Here is a 17,687-nt window from a genome sequence, read left to right on the forward strand (position 1 = left end):
GCTAAGTAGCCTTTAGCCATGCCGCCATTCTCGGTCTCAGCAATGCAGAGTGACCTACCTTACAGGATGATTGTAATTATTAGAATGAAATGATGTATGTGAACCGATGTAAACATTCAAAAGTGCCATGACTATAGTAGAATTATTGTATAGTAGAATTCTTGTAAAGTTATATTTCCTCCTATCACTGGAAAAATTATGTGTGGCATTCATCATCCAGAATGCCAGGAATTCCTGTAGAAGTGAAAGTAGCTTGATGTTTTGCTCTTTGTGTCACCAGTTGCCTTTTATTAAATTAAATTTAAAATGGTCTTTCCTCTTGCCAACAATATTTGGACGGCAAAATGGTAAGTTATCAGAACTAAGCCATTGTTCTCACTGTTCGTTCTTCTTTACCAACTTATTTAAACACTGTGTTAATTTGCCATATGCTTTTTTCTTTTGCTTTTGCTTGAAGGTTTTGATAACAATGGTGCCATTATAGGACCTAGAAGCACAAGGCATAGCAATCCTGAAGAACATGCTACGTACTACTTCAATACTTTCTCTAAGGAAATGCTAGTTCAGGTAGTCATGCTTTCGATATGTTGTTCGTGTGTCCCTTGTAGGTTCTCAAAAATGGCTTGTGGGCTCTGTTCAGCTTGGTAGATCACAAGCTGTCCAGTCTTTCTATAGGGGTTCCTCTTGCTAATGGCTAACATGCCACCTGATTAGCTGGCTCCAAGCCCAGCCTGTTTTGTGGGGCACCTTTTGACCCATATTGAAAGGATTTATTGTGTTGTGCAAAATGTGAGACTGGGAGTAGACTACACATTTGCAAATACTAGGGGAGCATTTTGTTCAAAGCTAGTACCATTTTGGGAAGCAAGCAGTTTGGTTGACTGTGCAAGGAACCAGAAAGTTCTCTTCGATTCTTCTTCTAAAAGCAGTAGCATTATAACTTTTAAAAGCAAGCAATTATCATTCAAAGCAATGTTATTAAAGGAAGAAGTAATTTTAAGTACATTCAGTGTATTTCGCCCCCACCCCTGGTCTTCTGGTATTTTTTTCCTTATAGCAATTTTGGCTCTGACATGCATTGGTCATTCATATTTGTTTAAAAAATTAACTTGATTTTGTGAAGGGTGAGGAGAATGGTTAGATAGAGGATGCTCAAATGACGGCATGGGGAACCCAGATGTGGCAGACAGGTGGACAAATGTACATTCACACTTTCAAGCATTTCTAATCCATAGTTGTGGCCTTACCTTGTCTTAATCTTAATGGCATACCCCAGGAATACACTTGAGAGAAGATTGTTGACTGGATCCAGAATGTCCCTTTCACAAACTGAAAGCCTCTTCAGGGAATGAAAGGGAGTTAGATCCAGGGGCTGCTCCCACTGAAGAGTGGGGAGGAGGGCAATTTTTTGTAGAACTAGGTTAGCATTTCAGGTAGTAGCACCATGAATGGTTTCTTACTGGTGCTTTGGTCACTGTAGTCTAAACTCTTGTCTCACTTCTTGATTTTAATGCGTTGTTTCTTACAGGCAATGGTGGGAATTTTGCAGATCAACGTGTGTGAAGAGGAGAGCACATTGACGCAGGATCTGAAGCCTTTTCGGATTCTTATCAGTTTACTGGACAAACCTGAGCTAGGTAGCTATATGAATGTCCTTGCATGCCAATGGGGGGGGTGTCTGTTGTTAAATAAGTAACAGTTCACATAGTAGTAACAGAGGGCAAAAGAACAAACATTCTAAAGTACTTCATATGATGAAATGAGGCATTCACTATAAGTAAAAGAGTAACCTTGAACTTCTCTCATATGCCTATCTGGACAGCTATAATAAAACTTAGTAACAGTTAAAACAGCAGTCTGTGATCCATGCAGCTGTACCTCCTTTACTCTGTTCTAAAAATCACCCACTATCTGATTATCACAGAGTTTTGGTAATGCAGTGTTGCATTAGCACAGGAGAAAGAGAGGGTGCTGCTTTGATGCGATAGAAACGCTCCTCAGAAGTGGTTAGAATTGCACTTGAACAGAATTGCAGAGGATAACACAAGAGTTACTGTAGTGTAGCTGCTACATATGTCAGCAGGCATGTTTGAGGTCAGATTGCAAGCCCAGAATTTCTCAATTCTGACAATGTAAAGAAAACAGGCACTGGGAATGAATTGAGCAACAGTTTTTGAAATAAATGCGCTTCGCCTTTTTCACTTGCAGTTGAAAGGTCAGATGCAGTCTTAAAACAAGCTTGCTATGATGCGTTTCAGGTTAAGATCATAGCCTAAGTCTTAAAGACAGCATGCACATATTAAGTTTTAATGAAATCAACAGAGCCATAGAAAACGCGTTACTACATTGTACTGGCAGTGCCAGGAGATCACATTCCTTCTTAAATTAGTGGTAGCAGCACCATCCTTTCCAACAGTTTTCAGTGTGCTTTTAACATGTTTCAGCCAAATAGAAAGCATGGATAAAGTTGTGTGTCTTTTGTTGTGCATTATTGAATTGTACAATTGGTATAACTGCAGATAAAATGAATTCAGATACTAGCCAGTGGAATTCTTAATTAAGAGCCAGTGTGGTGTAGTGGTTAAGAGCGATGGACTCGTAATCTGGGGAACCGGGTTCGCGTCTCCGCTCCTCCACATGCAGCTGCTGGGTGACTTTGGGCCAGTCATACTTCTTTGAAGTCTCTCAGCCCCACTCACCTCACAGAGTGTTTGTTGTGGGGGAGGAAGGGAAAGGAGAATGTTAGCCGCTTTGAGACTCCTTAAAGGGAGTGAAAGGCGGGATATCAAATCCAAACTCCTCTTCTTCTTAATATAATTTCTTTCTCTTGTTCCTTGTAGGACCTGTAATATTAGAGGATGTACTGATTGAAGTATTTAGGACATTATATACTCAATGCAAAGCGGAGCTGGATCTGCAGGTGGACTCCTCCTTCAGCAAGGACCATGCTCAGCTAAGCAGGTGGCTATATCGAGAGGAAAAAAGAGAAATCCCTTCCTAAAGCCCAGTTTCTTGAACAGCAGCCTTTCATGCAAAATTATTTTGAGAATGTGGGAAGTTGCAATATTAATTGGATATGTCATGTGGGTCAGGGATTGGATCAGATACTGAAAGTCTAGGGCTTGCCGATCAGAAGGTCGGCGGTTCGAATGCCCGCAATGGGGTGAGCTCCCGTTGTTCCGTCCCAGCTCCTGCCCACCTAGCAGTTCGAAAGCACGTCAAAGTGCAAGTAGATTAATAGGTACTGCTCTGGCGGGAAGGTAAACGGTGTTTCCATGCGCTGCTCTGGTTTCGCCAGAAGTGGCATAGTCATGCTGGCCACACGACCCAGAAGCTGTCTGCAGACAAACGCCGGCTCCCTCGGCCTATAGAGCAAGATGAGCGCACAACCCCAGAGTCCTCCGCAACTGGACCTAACGGTCAGGGGTACCTTTGCCTTTACCTTTAAAATACCCGACCCGAGCCAGTATTTTTAGGGAGAGCATTCACAAAGTGTGTGTGCTAAAAGTAGCATATTTATTTGTTGTTACATTTATATCCCACCTTCCCTGCAAGGAGCTCATGGCAGGATACATACTTCTTCCTCCCTCCAATTTATTTGTGCACCTGTCCTGTGAGATATTTAGGTTGAGAGATGGTGACACACCCAAGGTTACTTCCCCATAAACTTTACAGCTGGGTGGAGATTTGAACTCTAGCCTCCCAGGTCCTAGTCCACTGGGATATAATTAGTTTCTTATTTTTAATTAAATTTATATATTGTCCTTCATCTCAGGGCGGTTCACAACATAAAAATACAATATAAAAAACACGAAGTACATGGTAAAAATAAGAACAAAACCAAACATAATTCCCCCTTTCTGTTTTATATATATATTTCCCATTAGTGATTAATCAGAGAGCACTTCCTATCCATGAAATTCTCAGACTACATGCTAAGCCAGTGGAAACGGATTATGATGGTGAAGCCCAAGTAAAGTGTTAAAGCAGAGGAGGTTGGGGAAGAAGACCTTTTTCTCTTTCTACTGTAGATGTGAATGCCTAGCCTGATACTGGTCACAATTCAGTAGTTATGTCGGCTCACAGAGCCTACCCTGTAGTTAGCCATAGAAAGACTTGTGCTCAAAGGCTTCTGCACTGCAGATTTAGGTTCTGCTTGCTTGGTAGCCAGTAACACGGACTTTGCAATAGATGGGCTTCTCTCTTACCTCTGCAGCTCATTCAGAGCAGCTACAGCTGAGAAGCTATACCCATTCATCTCCCTGAGGAAGCTTGCGGTGGGCTGTGTCAGCAGCGACAAATTCTTACCTTGTCTACTGCTTTGAACGATTCCGGATTCAGAGGTTTTGCCTCTATGGTAATGATAGCAAATAAATAAAAGAGGCAGTAGGATTGCAGGAGGAGGATAAAGGTGGGAAAATGTAGTAACAAAGGGGGAGGTTGCTGTGAGGGAAATCAGGAAGTAGGTTTGGAGCAAGATTGAAAATGGAGAAGTACTTTTGTTCTGAATACTGTTACATTTTTATTTCAGCAAACTGAGGGAAAATAAGAAAACAGCAGAGCTGATTAAAACTGCCAATCTTCTGTTCAATTCTTTTGAGCCTTACTATATGTGGGATTACATTGCCCGTTGGTTTGAAGAATGTTGTAGGTAAGTTATATTTCACTGAAGATGTTTTGTGTACTGTTGTGTCCTGGTAGAGGAACACAATTGAGTTGATACGCTTACGTTTTTTTAAAAACCTGTATACTGTGATTCTAAGTTGTCAAAGTATGCTGTATAGATCTTTTAGAAAGAGGAATCTCGCTATACATAGATTGTTACTCTACTCTTGGTGTCAGTTTCCATGTGCATGTGTGTCGTGTTATGATTCAGTGCCTGGTGACTTGCAGCTGAATGTGTGAACTGATTCCGTTGCAAATCATTACTTCGAGGATATTTGCGGTGCTACATATCTGTCTGTGGTTATTAATCTATCTGACGGATGTAGAACCTGTGGCCCTCCAGATTTCGCTAGACTACAGCTCCCATCATCTCTGACCGTTGGCCAGGCTGGCTGAAGCTAATGGGAGTTGTAGTTCAACGACTTCGGCAGGGCCAAATATCCTGCTAATATTACTAGTTACACAGCCACACTGCTACCAATGAATAAATTATGCTTTGAATTCATAGGAGGACACTGCATGCCCGACTACAGACTGTGCCTGGAGGTGGTAGTGAACCTGCTGAACTCCCCCTTACCAATTTCTGCCTACTAGTTGATTTTTTGTTGGATATAGTATCTTTGGTAAGATTTCTACTGCTCACAACTTGGTTCTCCTCCCACTACTCTGTGGTTTTCTAAGCTAGGTAACTCTCCGGGTGGCATGAAAGAGGTCTTTAATCCAGCAAAGTGGGCAGGCATTGCTTCAAAAGTGATATGATAGGGGCTGGGTGGGGAACCTGGGGGCCAAATGCAGCCCTCTGGTCCTTTCTGTCTGGCTCGTGCAACTCTCCCCAGGCCATGCCCCTCCTTGCTTGTGTTTGTATGGTTGAAATGTGTCTTCACCTCCGATGACCCTTGCTTGTCTAGATGGACGATAGATGTCTTGGTGTATAGAAACTAGCTAACCTTGCAGAGCTAATATTCTTCTACATTGCTCTTCCCACTTTTCCGTCTGGTCTCAGCCCCCTCACAGTCATGTGGCCCCTGGAAGACTCCCCTGAGGGGAAGACATTCCCCTTGCAGTAGGGTCTTAATTTTAAGAATGAGATTTTATCACACAGAGATCTGTTTATTATTTGATTGTGGGCTCAGCCTCACTTCTTTCTCTTGCATCCCTCCTCCTTTATCTATTACTATGCTAATTGACAGCAGGATATGTGGCGCTGTGATTTCGTTAAACTTGTTAGATAGCAGTAGTTTTTTATGCATGCCGCAATCATATTTCTCTATCAACATTGTATATTTTAATGAAGGCTCTTAGAAATGTTTTGGGTTTTTTGCCTCCTGTTGTCTCTCCTTTGTCTTCAAACTCTTTGCTTTCTCATTTCAAAGCCTACTAGAAGTATGAGAGTGCTTTGTCAGGTATGACATTCAGACTGTTTTCCTCTTTTGATTAAAAGTGATCTGGTTACATGTTTCTGACAGTATATATTTTGGTAATATTAAATGTGAAAGAATCGTGAATATTTGATTGCCCTCTGTGGAATTGTTATCAGTTTGTAGTTTTAGAGTGTTTTCAAACAACCGTTTTTTTACACAATAAATGCACATTTGTTTCTCACTTACATCAGAAACACCGAGTTGCTCTTCTCTTGGGAGTTTTATCATATTTCCTAAGCCCTCAAATCACTACAGCTTAATGCACTTCCCTGGATAATGCTTTCTTTGCTGTTATAACAACTGTGTCAAATGTAGATTAAACAGGGAGAATAACCACCCTTCCTGAAATATTTTAAAGACTGTGCTGCTTACTGTCCTGTGCTTGAACATACATGCAACCTGTTCATTTATAAATACACATAAGTAGGCATGCTTAGGGGTGCCAACTTGAATAAAAAAGGGGGGGCAGATATGCCCCGCCCCACATAATTGATCACATGACATGATGCATGCACACCATTTGAATGGCAATGCCCATCATCTTGGGTGGGGCTCAGCCCCTTCAAATATTTTAGGGGGGGGCCAAAGCCTCCCTGGCCCCTAAGAGTTGGCTTCTATGCACATGATAGATGATAGATAGATAGATAGATAGATAGATAGATAGATAGATAGATACAGAGATATACACAGGTCTGTATTTAGCAAATAGCAGCACAGGTTCTCTAAACATCCCCATAAAACCCATCTTCCCACAGCATGACTCTCCCCTGCATATTGTGACTGAATTTGTTAAGTGATCAAGATTCAATATTATAAATTCATATGTATAACATGAGTGATACCCAGTGTTGTGCCAAGCTAGTTTCCCCTTCCTCTCCTCCCTTTTGCAGCACTCCATGCTCCCCCTGCCATCTGATCCAAGATGTCTCCCACCCCTCAAAAGCAGATTGGGAGGCTGTAGGGAGAGGGAGGGGAAGCCCCTGTTGCACCACTGGCAGTGCTCCCTGCTAGTGGACAAACAGAATTAGCTATCACCCCATGTTTAAAAGTTGTTGCTTTTTAACCAAGTCTTCATTTCCTTTCTTTTTTCAAATTTCATAAAAATAGAACTATTGAAACTTGTAGCTAAAGTCCGTAGAAAGGATAAATTACAGAAGCCACTGATACCAGTTCTAATTGTATTTTGTTGCTAGGAGACCTATATTGAAATACAAACGGAACATCTGCCTCAGCTGCTACTCAGGATGGTCTCTGCCTTGACGAGCCACCTGCAGACTTTGCACTTGTCTGAGCTAGCGGATTCCTTGAAACTCTGCTCAAAGATTCTTAGCAAAGTTCAGCCTCCGCTGTTGTCCGCTGGTACTGACGGTGCCTTGCAGTTTCCGAGCAGGCACAGCATCGTCAAAGAATGGGAAGAAAGAAAGGTAATCCAGAAAATACTCTTCTTGTTTCGTTTTTAAAAATAAACAGCTCCAACTTTTGAAACAGTTGTTATAAGCATAACTCCCATTCCGTTGCTTTAAAACCTGTGGCATACTTCAAGAATGGACTGGCTGCCACATATGCACCTTGCGGGCTTTATATTAGAAAAAAGATAGCTTTGTGTGCCATGTGCACCAGGAACACAGAAAGGCTTAATAAGTTAGGAATATACATGCATATTTTTGTTTGTTTGTTTCTCTGGAAGTGTAAAAGACCTGATCCATAAGATCAGAGGCTCTGCTCTGTGTGCACCTGCCAAGTGAAGTGAGACAAGTGGCTACTAGGAATGGGGCCTTCTCGGTGGTGGCACCTTGGCTGTAGGAAAGTCTCCCAGAGAGGCCTGCCTGTCACCTGTATGGAATCCTGTCAAATTCGGTGAGGATCCCTTAAGTGGTAGTGTCAAAAAATCACTGGGGGTTGCAGAGACTGGTTTTCTGAACTCACCTGCTCATAAACCATAAACAAACGACAGTGAGGTGTGCAGCTGGTGAAAATGAGAGAACAACATTTGCTAACACACAAAAGGACACGGTTTGCTTTCCACCTCTGATTTTATTCTGCTCTTGCTCCTTCCTTACTCTTGTCTCAATTAGATGCCACCAGTTTCTGCGGAGAACCCAAATGATGTGTTTGAAGATGGTGAAAATCCTCCAAGCAGCCGGTCATCCGAAAGTGGCTTTACCGAGTTTGTGCAGTATCAGGCAGATATGACTGATGACATTGACAGGATGCTGAGTGGGGGGCCTGGAACAACTGGCCTCCCCATGATAGGCAGCACTTCTTCAGAGACTGAGACAGTCTCCACTCTGGGTTCCGAGGAAACGATTGTTCAGCCGTCTTCCAAGATGACCCAGGGGACAGGATCTCGAAGTGGGAAGACAACAACAGTTCAGAAGACTGCAATGCAGTGCTGTTTGGAGTATGTCCAGCAGTTTTTAACCAGATTTATCAACCTGTACATCATTCCAAGCAACTCCTTGTCTCGGCCCTTAGCGGCTGAGCTTCAGGAGGACCTTGTCAGGGGGAAAGGAGAGGCTGCACAGTGTACCAGAGAGTCACAAGGGGATGCCGCTAAAGGGAAAAGGACCACTAAGAAGACATCACCAAAAGAATACCTCTCTGCCTTCATTGCTGCATGTCAGCTCTTCCTTGAGTGCTCAAGTTTTCCAGTTTACATTGCAGAGGGAAACCACACATCAGAAATACATGCTGAACAGACAGATATTGGTGAGTAATTTCCTACATTTTAATCTCCTCCCCATTAAAACTTCCTTTCAGGTTTGATCTTTCACTTTTTGTAAAACCAGTTTTGACTACCTTTTGTTTCTCTTTCTCTCTTTGTGCACAAACCCAGTTCTCCTATTCTTTTATTATTATTATTATTATTATTATTTATTTATTTATTTAAAGAAATGTTTCCTAGTAAAAAAAAAGGGCTTGATGGGAGGTATACTGGGTTTTGATTTGGGTAATTGTTGGAATGGATTTGCTTCAGACTTAGGCACCAATCCTGCTTAATTCCTATCAGTATGTATGTTTGACATTAGGATACATCAGATGTAAATTGATGCACTTCCAATGTATTTTTGGTGTAGGTTATTCTCACACTTCACATCTGCTGTGTGATATGGTTGCTTGCAGTTAATAAGCTCCTGTATTGAGTATCTAATACATATGAAAACTTCACAGCTTTGTTGATGCATACAAAGTATCTCATCTTTCAAAAGAAGGTTGGGGGGGCAGTAGTAGTATTCTGTCTCAGTTAGTCTCAAAGAACAGGCATTCATTTCCTCTGGGGCTTCTGAAAGCTTTGTTTTCTGAAATCAGTTTCTAGCTGTAGTTTCCCCCCAAAAAAAAGTCTCATATGGAAGCATTGAAACTACCTTACCCCAGGTCAGATTATTTGCCCATCAATCCCTGCGCTGTCTGCTCTCACTGGCACTGGCTCTGCAGGGTCTCAGGCTTAGCTGGGCCTTTCCCACCTCCTGGTCCTATTCGCTAGAGATGTTGGGGGTTGAGCCCGAGAACCTTCTGCATGTGCAGCATAAGGTTCTGAGCTTCTGTTCCCCAAGACCTCATCCCCAAGGGGCCCACTGTGAAGCACTTTTGTACAATCCGTGTGAGGTTACTGACACCCCCCCACAGCCAACCTGAGGTTTACGTAGTTGAAATAATAGCCATATCATTAAAGTAGCTCCATTCCTGTGACAGTGATGGTGTGCAGTTGCTACTCCATCTTTCATAAGTGCTTAACTACCCAACTATTAGAGTTTTGGTTATTATTCTACTCCCTCCAGATGTTGTTGGACTACAACTTCCATCACCCCCAACCACTGACCTTGCTGGCTGAGGTTGCTGGGAGTTGTAGCCCAACAACATCTGGAGGTTGTAACATTGGCTATTTCTACTATATCTTGCCACCTTTTTGTTGTTCAGTTTCATGTCAGGTGTTTTTGGGGTTTTTAGCACAGATTATACTTGTCATGCTTAAGGACCTATATATATATATATATGCTGCATATAGATAAAGAAGCAGGAATAGAAGGGATGATTTTGGAAAGCAGCTAATTCATGGTTGGAGGGCAATTAATTCATTTAAGCTTGGGAATTCTGATGCGTGTACTCTGCTTTCATTGGAGTCTGCGGATCAGCAGGCACGTTCAGATCTGATATCTCCATTGAAATAAATGAAACAGTCCATGCGTTACACACAATAAACCCATTGAAATCAATGGACTTAAGCAAGTCATGTCTTCTGATTCATTTGGTCTACTTGAGTAGTACTTAGTTGGATACAACCTCATGTGTGCAAATCAGGTGTACATCTTAGTTCTAGGATGGGGACCATATTTGCATTACTGCCTCCCTTCATTCCTTTTATCATTTTTAGACTGCAATTAATCTCTCATTCCTCCTGTTCAACATTATCTGTGTGATATGGTTGCTTGTCATGATCCCTTGAGATCCATTACAAATTTAGATGGTGGCCGTGATCCATTTCAGTATGCCCAAGTGCCTACTGCATATACGCATCGGGATTTTTAAAAATTAAAATATCAAAAAGCAGCCTCTCCATACTACATCTGAAACTGCTTTTGAACACTGATTTTCAAAAGCAGCCTACCTGCTTGGGGTAGCACAGGGCTGGTCTGCTGTTTGAAGATAGGCCATCAAAAGCCCAGCTAGACATGCGGAGTAAACTGTGATACATTTCTGCAAAGTTTTATTTTTGCTCATTCTACTTTTCCCATTAGAGTTTAACCTATATGAAGAAGCTGATGGTGGTACAGTAGATATGCAAGATGGAGTGGTGGTGGGTGGGAATAAATATAATTTTCCAATATAAGAGGAACTGCTTTTTTTTAATGGAAGCCCTTTCCTTTCAGATTGTGAAGAAGAGCAGCCCCCCTTGTGGCTCCAGACTCTTATGGGTGCTTGCAGACAAGCCAGTGATTTCAGCATCCAAGGTGTCACTATTTCTTTAATAATGGACTTAGTGGGATTGACTCAGTCCGTTGCTGTTGTCACTGGAGAAAATCTGAATAGTGTGGAAGCGCCACAGCCTCTGAGTCCAAACCAAGGGAGAGTGGCTGTTGTGATCAGACCTCCTCTCACTCAAGGCAACCTCCGATACATGGCTGAAAAGACAGATTTTTTCAAGGTACAGTAAAACAGTCATACAGCTTCTGCAATGATAAAAATGTGCCCGGCAGAAGAACCTCTGCAGCGTTTATTTTCACTTTCTACAAAGCCTGATTAGTTGTTAGGTGGTGGTTTAAAGCAAGTTCTAGCTGGGAAAGTAAGCCAGCTGCATAACCTATGGTTTGAAGTTGGCTTGTTCGGAAACATTGATTTATTTATTTTTTAATTGTATCTAGACAAGGTTATGTCCTTAAATTCTATTGATTTTTGGTAGGACTTATGCAGAAGCTGTCAAGTGGGGCACAGCTCCTATGCTAGCATCCCAGCAGGTGGGTTGCTGTTGCATATTCGTGAGGCAGCAGGGAGGGTGGCATGGTGCAAACACACCAGCGAGCCAGTCTGGTGCTCCTGCCAATGTGTTAGCACCACACTGACCTCCCTAATACCTCACCCATCCACCTTCCAACAGTGATCTGTCTGCTGGGAAACTAGCACAGCAGTTCTGTCCACCTGCTGACCCACTTCTGAACTTCAGAGGTACTTAATTTCTAAGAACTGCACCCAAACTTTGCACCTTACAAGGCTGTTATCACTGCTTTGGGTTAAATGAAACTTAATACATTGCTCTGAAGCTCATTACTCACTACACTACTTGTTAAGTATTTTATCTACAATCCTGATAAGAGCATAAGAACAGCCTGCTGAATCAGGCCAATGGTCCATTTAGTCCAGCATCCTGTTCTCACAGTAGCCCTTTGGAAGCCTTCCAGCAGGACATGAGCACAACAGCACCCTGTTGTTCCACCCCCACCCCTGTCAAAGTCCACTGCACAGCACTTTCCCAGTGTCTGACAGCCTGCTAGTTATTGGGCGCTTGGGAAACTCAGTGCAAGGGGCTTTGCTGCTGCTGTGGCACCATGCAGTTTGCAATGAAACTGCTGCTAAAACAGAGGTTGTTATTGCATTTTACAGAAATTTCTTTCTGGGCCTTATAAAGGCTTGGACCCAAAAATTCATGGGTGGAACTCTGCTTGAACAGTGAGGCTTTTTCATGCTAACCTCCCTCCATAACCCCCTGAAAAGCCACTTTTGAGGGGTAGAGGAGCCTATGGAAGAATATAGGATGTGTTGGGGGTGGAAGCAAGAGGATAGACTTGGCAGAAATCGGGGAAAACCTTGTAAAAGCAGAAGTGCCTTCCCATTGTAGAGGAGCACCTACATCACATTTGGATCTCAGTGTTTTTCTACTATTCCACCAGCTGGGCTACACCTAGGCATCTCCCCCCAGCTGTTCACTCTGATAAGACAGCTATAACTGTGTCTGTGTGTATTTCTCCTGTGTTCCTTTCCAAAGCATGTGGCATTAACACTATGGGACCAGCTGGGTGATGGAACTCCTCAACATCACCAGAAGAGTGTGGAGCTTTTTTTCCAGTTGCACAATCTAGTTCCGTCATCTAGCATTTGCGAGGATGTTATCAGTCAACAGTTGACCCACAGAGACAAGGTAAATATTGGCTCACATGTATTACGCTCTTTTGAGGTGCGCTAAATTTGGGAATTGAGGCAGTGAAACTATTTTAGAATCCTATATTATCATTGCAGATTATGCAGGTAAAATGCAAGACATGGGAGCCTCACGGTGGTGTTGGTGAGGAACAGTGCAATTCTTATGCAGGCAACCTTCCTTCCTAACAGTAGTGTCTTAATTAAAAATAATAATAAAATAAATAAAATAGTTCCTTCTTTCCAGTGTGGTTCTTTGCAACCAGGCTTGCTCTTCCTCTAATTTTGTTCAGATACTGTCTTTAGTCCAGCTTCTTGGATGGCACTAAATAAATAACAAACTTCATACCGCTCTGCCCTCTTATTTCTGCGTTCCTATTCTGATACTGTACTGAGGGAAAGGTACAAAAAGGAAAATTGTGAACCAAAAGCTAGCTTGTGATTTCATTTATGATTTAACCGCAGCAATTACTTGATTATACCGTTTCCATGTGTTCCGACTTGGCTCTGATTTAGATTTCCACTTCCCTCCATACTTCCTCCAGTGAATTGTTTCACCATGTTATCTGTCTGTTTATTGTGCAGAAAATCAGGACAGAAGCTCATGCCAAGTTTGCAGTGCTTTGGCACCTCACCAGAGACCTCCATATTAACAAGTCCTCATCGTATGGTCGCTCATTTGACAGGTTGGTTGGATTCAAAGATATTCAGAGTTTAATTGTCTCTACCCAGGAAGAGCCATGTCACTTTCTGACCTAGAAGGCAGCCCCCCTCCCAATTCCAAATGGAAAGATAGCCCAGGGAGACCTCTGTCATCTCTTAGACCTTTGCAGAGTCCTCCCATTATGCAGTAGATGAAGTGTCTGTCAAGTTGTTCAGCCAGGTTTCCCCAGCTAAAGAAACTACCGGCTGATGCCCATAGTTACAACCATTGTGGTTTTTATTTGGATTTTCCCCCCCACCCTCAGGTCCTTGTTTATCATGCTGGACAGCCTTAACAGTTTGGATGGTTCTACCTGGTCAGTCGGTCAGGCCTGGTTAAATCAAGTGCTCCAACGTCACGACATTGCAAGAGTCCTTGAACCTTTGCTTCTGTTGCTTCTCCACCCAAAAACTCAGCGCATTTCTGTCCAGAGAGTGCAGGCTGAATGCTACTGGAATAAACCATCTTGTTATCCTGAGGATGAAAATGAAAATAATTTTATGCAGAAATTTAACTGTGGTGATTGTAAGTACTGTGTTTAAAAACCCTAATTTCACATATCTGCCTTACTAATATGCCTTTACAATACTCCATCATACAGACAATGACCATTTTGTGCATGTTCAAGGCGTGCACAGCATGGTCGGACCTAGAGCAGGGCGGGCATACATACACTCCGCCGTCTCGTGCGATGACCCAGAATGCAACCCCCAAGCAAATCGGGGGTTTCCTGCACTTCCATATGGGGTCATATCACAAATGGAATATATCCATGAATTAGTAGCTGGGCCAATGCTGTCCATGCCATTACTGATCCCGGAGAGGATGGCATGGAGTCTAGAATGGTATGAAAGGAGTGCTCTGGTAGTATTCTGTCCTGATACCATTTTCTTGAAGCATCTCAATTTAGACATCATACAGTGGTACCTCAGGTTACAGACGCTTCAGGTTACAGACGCTTCAGGTTACAGACTCCGCTAACCCAGAAATAGTACCTCAGGTTAAGAACTTTGCTTCAGGATGAGAACAGAAATTGTGCTCTGGTGGCGCAGCGGCAGCAGGAGGCCCCATTAGCTAAAGTGGTGCTTCAGGTTAAGAACAGTTTCAGGTTAAGAATGGACCTCCGGAACGAATTAAGTACTTAACCCGAGGTACCACTGTATTGGTTTAGAAGGGACTCGCCAATAATGGTAATAATGCCACAAGCCGAAGCAGATACTGTCTTCTCTAAACATTATTTCTTTCCTATTTTGTGGACTGTCATCTAGTCTAAGAGTCTTAACTTATTTTTAGAATTAATGGATTATTGATAAGCTTGTTTATCAAGAGGAATTTAGTCCAAGTATATATGTTATGAACTGGGAAGTTATTCAGTTACATTTATGATAAATCTGGTCATCAGGTTATAATTTCTGTGTTTTACTAAACCAACCCTTTAAAAATGAATTCTGGTATGGATTGTTTTCTGTTTATTACTCATCCACAATGCATTACTGCACAATGTAATTTATTCTCTAACTTAATGTGGAATTCTTGACATGCCAGATGAGAACCTAATTAAACCATAAACCAAGCACAATGTCTGAATATCCCCCCCCCCATACATTATCTTCTCCTTTTTTGATCAATTACAGATGTCAAAGTCCAATAGCAACATTTAATCAGAGGTCAAATGCTTTGCAATGCATTACTGCACAATGTAATTTATTCTCTAACTTAATGTGGAATTCTTGACATGCCAGATGAGAACCTAATTAAACCATAAACCAAGCACAATGTCTGAATATCCCCCCCCCCATACATTATCTTCTCCTTTTTTGATCAATTACAGATGTCAAAGTCCAATAGCAACATTTAATCAGAGGTCAAATGCTTTGCTTTGCAGATTTAGAACATTTTTTAAAATACGTATTGAGTGCTTTTTGTACTTCTGTTAGTAATTGCTCATATTTGCAACACAGATGGGCCCTGATCCAGAGCTCTGTTGGGTCTGTAAACCCATCTACAGAGCATTTAGAGTTAACTGAGGGATAGCTACCTAAATGTAATTTATACAGCCTCTGAATAGGACTCTTGTATATTAACTTGTAAACGATCAGAGTGAACCGTCTGTAAAGCTGCTTTAGCAAGGAAGGAATGTTACGTGATTTAGGGAACTAATTGTTCAGTGTCTGTAGAAAAACATCACATCTAATTTCCCTTTTTCTTTTAAGCATTTGCCCACATGCCGGTAAGTCAGGAACAAGACATTACTGCTAAAGAGAACAACGAGAAGCAACTTGCCATGGATGAAATGGAGAACTTCAGTCTTACAGTCAACCCATTAAGTGACAGGATCTCCCTACTGAGTACCAGCAGTGAAACTCTTCCTATGGTTGCATCTGATTTTGATCTTCCCGACCATCAGATAGAAATAATGCAGAGTTCTGACTCTGGTTGTTCCCAGTCATCTGCTGGGGATAACCTAAGCTTCGAGGCAGAAGCTGAAAGCCTGATGGCAACAGACAGTTCTCAGCATTTGAGGGGAGATTCGCCGGATGAAATTGTCCAGCAGGTGGTCACTGACTTGATATGCAAGGTTGTCAGCGGGCTTGGAGAAGATACCGAACCAGGTAAGCATTACCTGTATTCAGAAGATGCCTCCACTAAGCTAAATGCTTTGGATCCCTCCGAAGAGGCTGCTAAAACTGAAGACCCAAACATTCAAGACAGCCAGAGCAGTTTGCTCAGCAACGACAGTTCTCAATTGCTATCTGCCTCGACCGAGACGGGACTGGACAGCATTTCTAACGAAATCTCCAGAAACAATTCCTCCCCTTGCATCTCAGTGAGCGAGCAGAGTCTCTGTGACCCGCTTTCCGCGTCAGCAGAAACCAAGTCTAGGGAGAGAAGTCACAGCAGCATCCAGTTCAGCTTTAAAGGGAAATTCCCTGAAAAAACATCGGAGAAAGAAACCATCGTGAAAGAGTCTGGTAAGCAGCCGGGAGCAAAGCCCAAAGTCAAAATCGCCAAGAGGAAAGACGACGAGAAGAAGAAGGCGCAAGCCGAGAAGCTTAAACAAACCAGTGTTTTCTTCACCGATGGCCTCGACTTGGAAAATTGGTACAGCTGCGGAGAGGGAGAGATCTCGGAAATCGAGAGTGACGCAGGGTCACCAGGAATGCGAAAGTCGCCCCACTTTAATATCCATCCTTTATACCAGCATGTGCTGTTGTACCTTCAGGTGTATGACTCCTCAAGGACTCTCTATGCTTTCTCTGCCATTAAAGCCATCTTGAAAACAAACCCTTCCGCTTTTGTGAATGCCATCTCCACCACCAGCGTCAACAATGCCTATACCCCACAGCTGTCCTTACTTCAGAATCTTTTGGCCAGACATCGCATATCGGTTATGGGCAAAGACTTCTACAGCCATATCCCAGTGGACTCGAACCATAATTTCCGTAGCTCCATGTACATAGAGATCCTCATTTCTCTGTGCTTGTACTACATGCGGAGCCACTATCCAACCCACGTGAAAGTCTCCCCGCAAGACCTGATAGGGAACCGCAACATGCAGATGATGAGCATTGAGATTTTGACCCTTCTCTTTGCCGAGCTGGCCAAAGTGGTGGAGAGTTCCACGAAGGGCTTTCCCAGCTTCATCTCGGACATGCTGTCCAAATGCAAGGTGCAGAAAGTGGTTCTGCACTGTTTGCTCTCCTCCATCTTCAGCGCCCAGAAGTGGCACAGCGAGAAGGTCGCTGGGAAAAATATGGTGGCCATTGAGGAAGGCTACTCTGAAGACAGCCTCATCAATTTCTCCGAGGACGAGCTGGACAACGGCAGCACCCTGCAGTCGCAGCTCTTGAAAGTCCTCCAGCGGCTCATTGTCCTGGAGCACAGAGTGATGACTGTGCCCGAGGAGAACGAGGCAGGCTTTGACTTTGTCGTGACGGACTTGGAGCACATCAACCCCCAGCAGCCAATGACTTCCCTTCAGTATTTGCACTCTCAGCCAATCACCTCCCAAGGCATGTTTCTCTGTGCCGTGATAAGAGCGTTGCACCAGCACTGTGCCTGTAAAATGCATCCCCAGTGGATAGGACTCATTACTGCTTCCCTGCCTTACATGGGGAAGGTGCTCCAAAGAGTGGTGGTTTCTGTGACCCTCCAGCTTTGCCGGAACCTGGACAACCTGATTCAGCAGTACAGATACGAAACAGGATTATCCAGCAGCAGGTATATGTCTCTCTTTCTCTTGGCCATTTTTTAAAATGTTAATTTGT

General features: G+C 43.0%; 1 protein-coding gene across 6 annotated transcripts in view; it reads left to right on the forward strand.

Moving 5' to 3' along the window:
• DOP1A (DOP1 leucine zipper like protein A) overlaps positions 1 to 17,687 on the forward strand; it is a 55,983-nt gene that overhangs the window by 18,313 nt on the left and 19,983 nt on the right. For 4 of the 6 annotated variants that reach the window (XM_053381352.1, XM_053381350.1, XM_053381353.1 and 1 more), the window contains exons 8-20: positions 458 to 567; positions 1,529 to 1,637; positions 2,841 to 2,961; positions 4,532 to 4,651; positions 5,174 to 5,288; positions 6,039 to 6,068; positions 7,280 to 7,510; positions 8,162 to 8,795; positions 10,955 to 11,229; positions 12,565 to 12,717; positions 13,302 to 13,402; positions 13,685 to 13,944; positions 15,633 to 17,640. In XM_053381352.1, coding sequence (XP_053237327.1) covers positions 458 to 567; positions 1,529 to 1,637; positions 2,841 to 2,961; positions 4,532 to 4,651; positions 5,174 to 5,288; positions 6,039 to 6,068; positions 7,280 to 7,510; positions 8,162 to 8,795; positions 10,955 to 11,229; positions 12,565 to 12,717; positions 13,302 to 13,402; positions 13,685 to 13,944; positions 15,633 to 17,640 — 4,267 coding nt within the window. The remainder of the gene's footprint in view (positions 1 to 457; positions 568 to 1,528; positions 1,638 to 2,840; positions 2,962 to 4,531; positions 4,652 to 5,173; positions 5,289 to 6,038; positions 6,069 to 7,279; positions 7,511 to 8,161; positions 8,796 to 10,954; positions 11,230 to 12,564; positions 12,718 to 13,301; positions 13,403 to 13,684; positions 13,945 to 15,632; positions 17,641 to 17,687) is intronic. The other 2 variants (XM_053381354.1, XM_053381355.1) reach the window with 2 other exon arrangements.

This window comes from Podarcis raffonei, chromosome 3, assembly GCF_027172205.1.
Source record: "Podarcis raffonei isolate rPodRaf1 chromosome 3, rPodRaf1.pri, whole genome shotgun sequence".
NCBI lineage: Eukaryota > Metazoa > Chordata > Lepidosauria > Squamata > Lacertidae > Podarcis > Podarcis raffonei.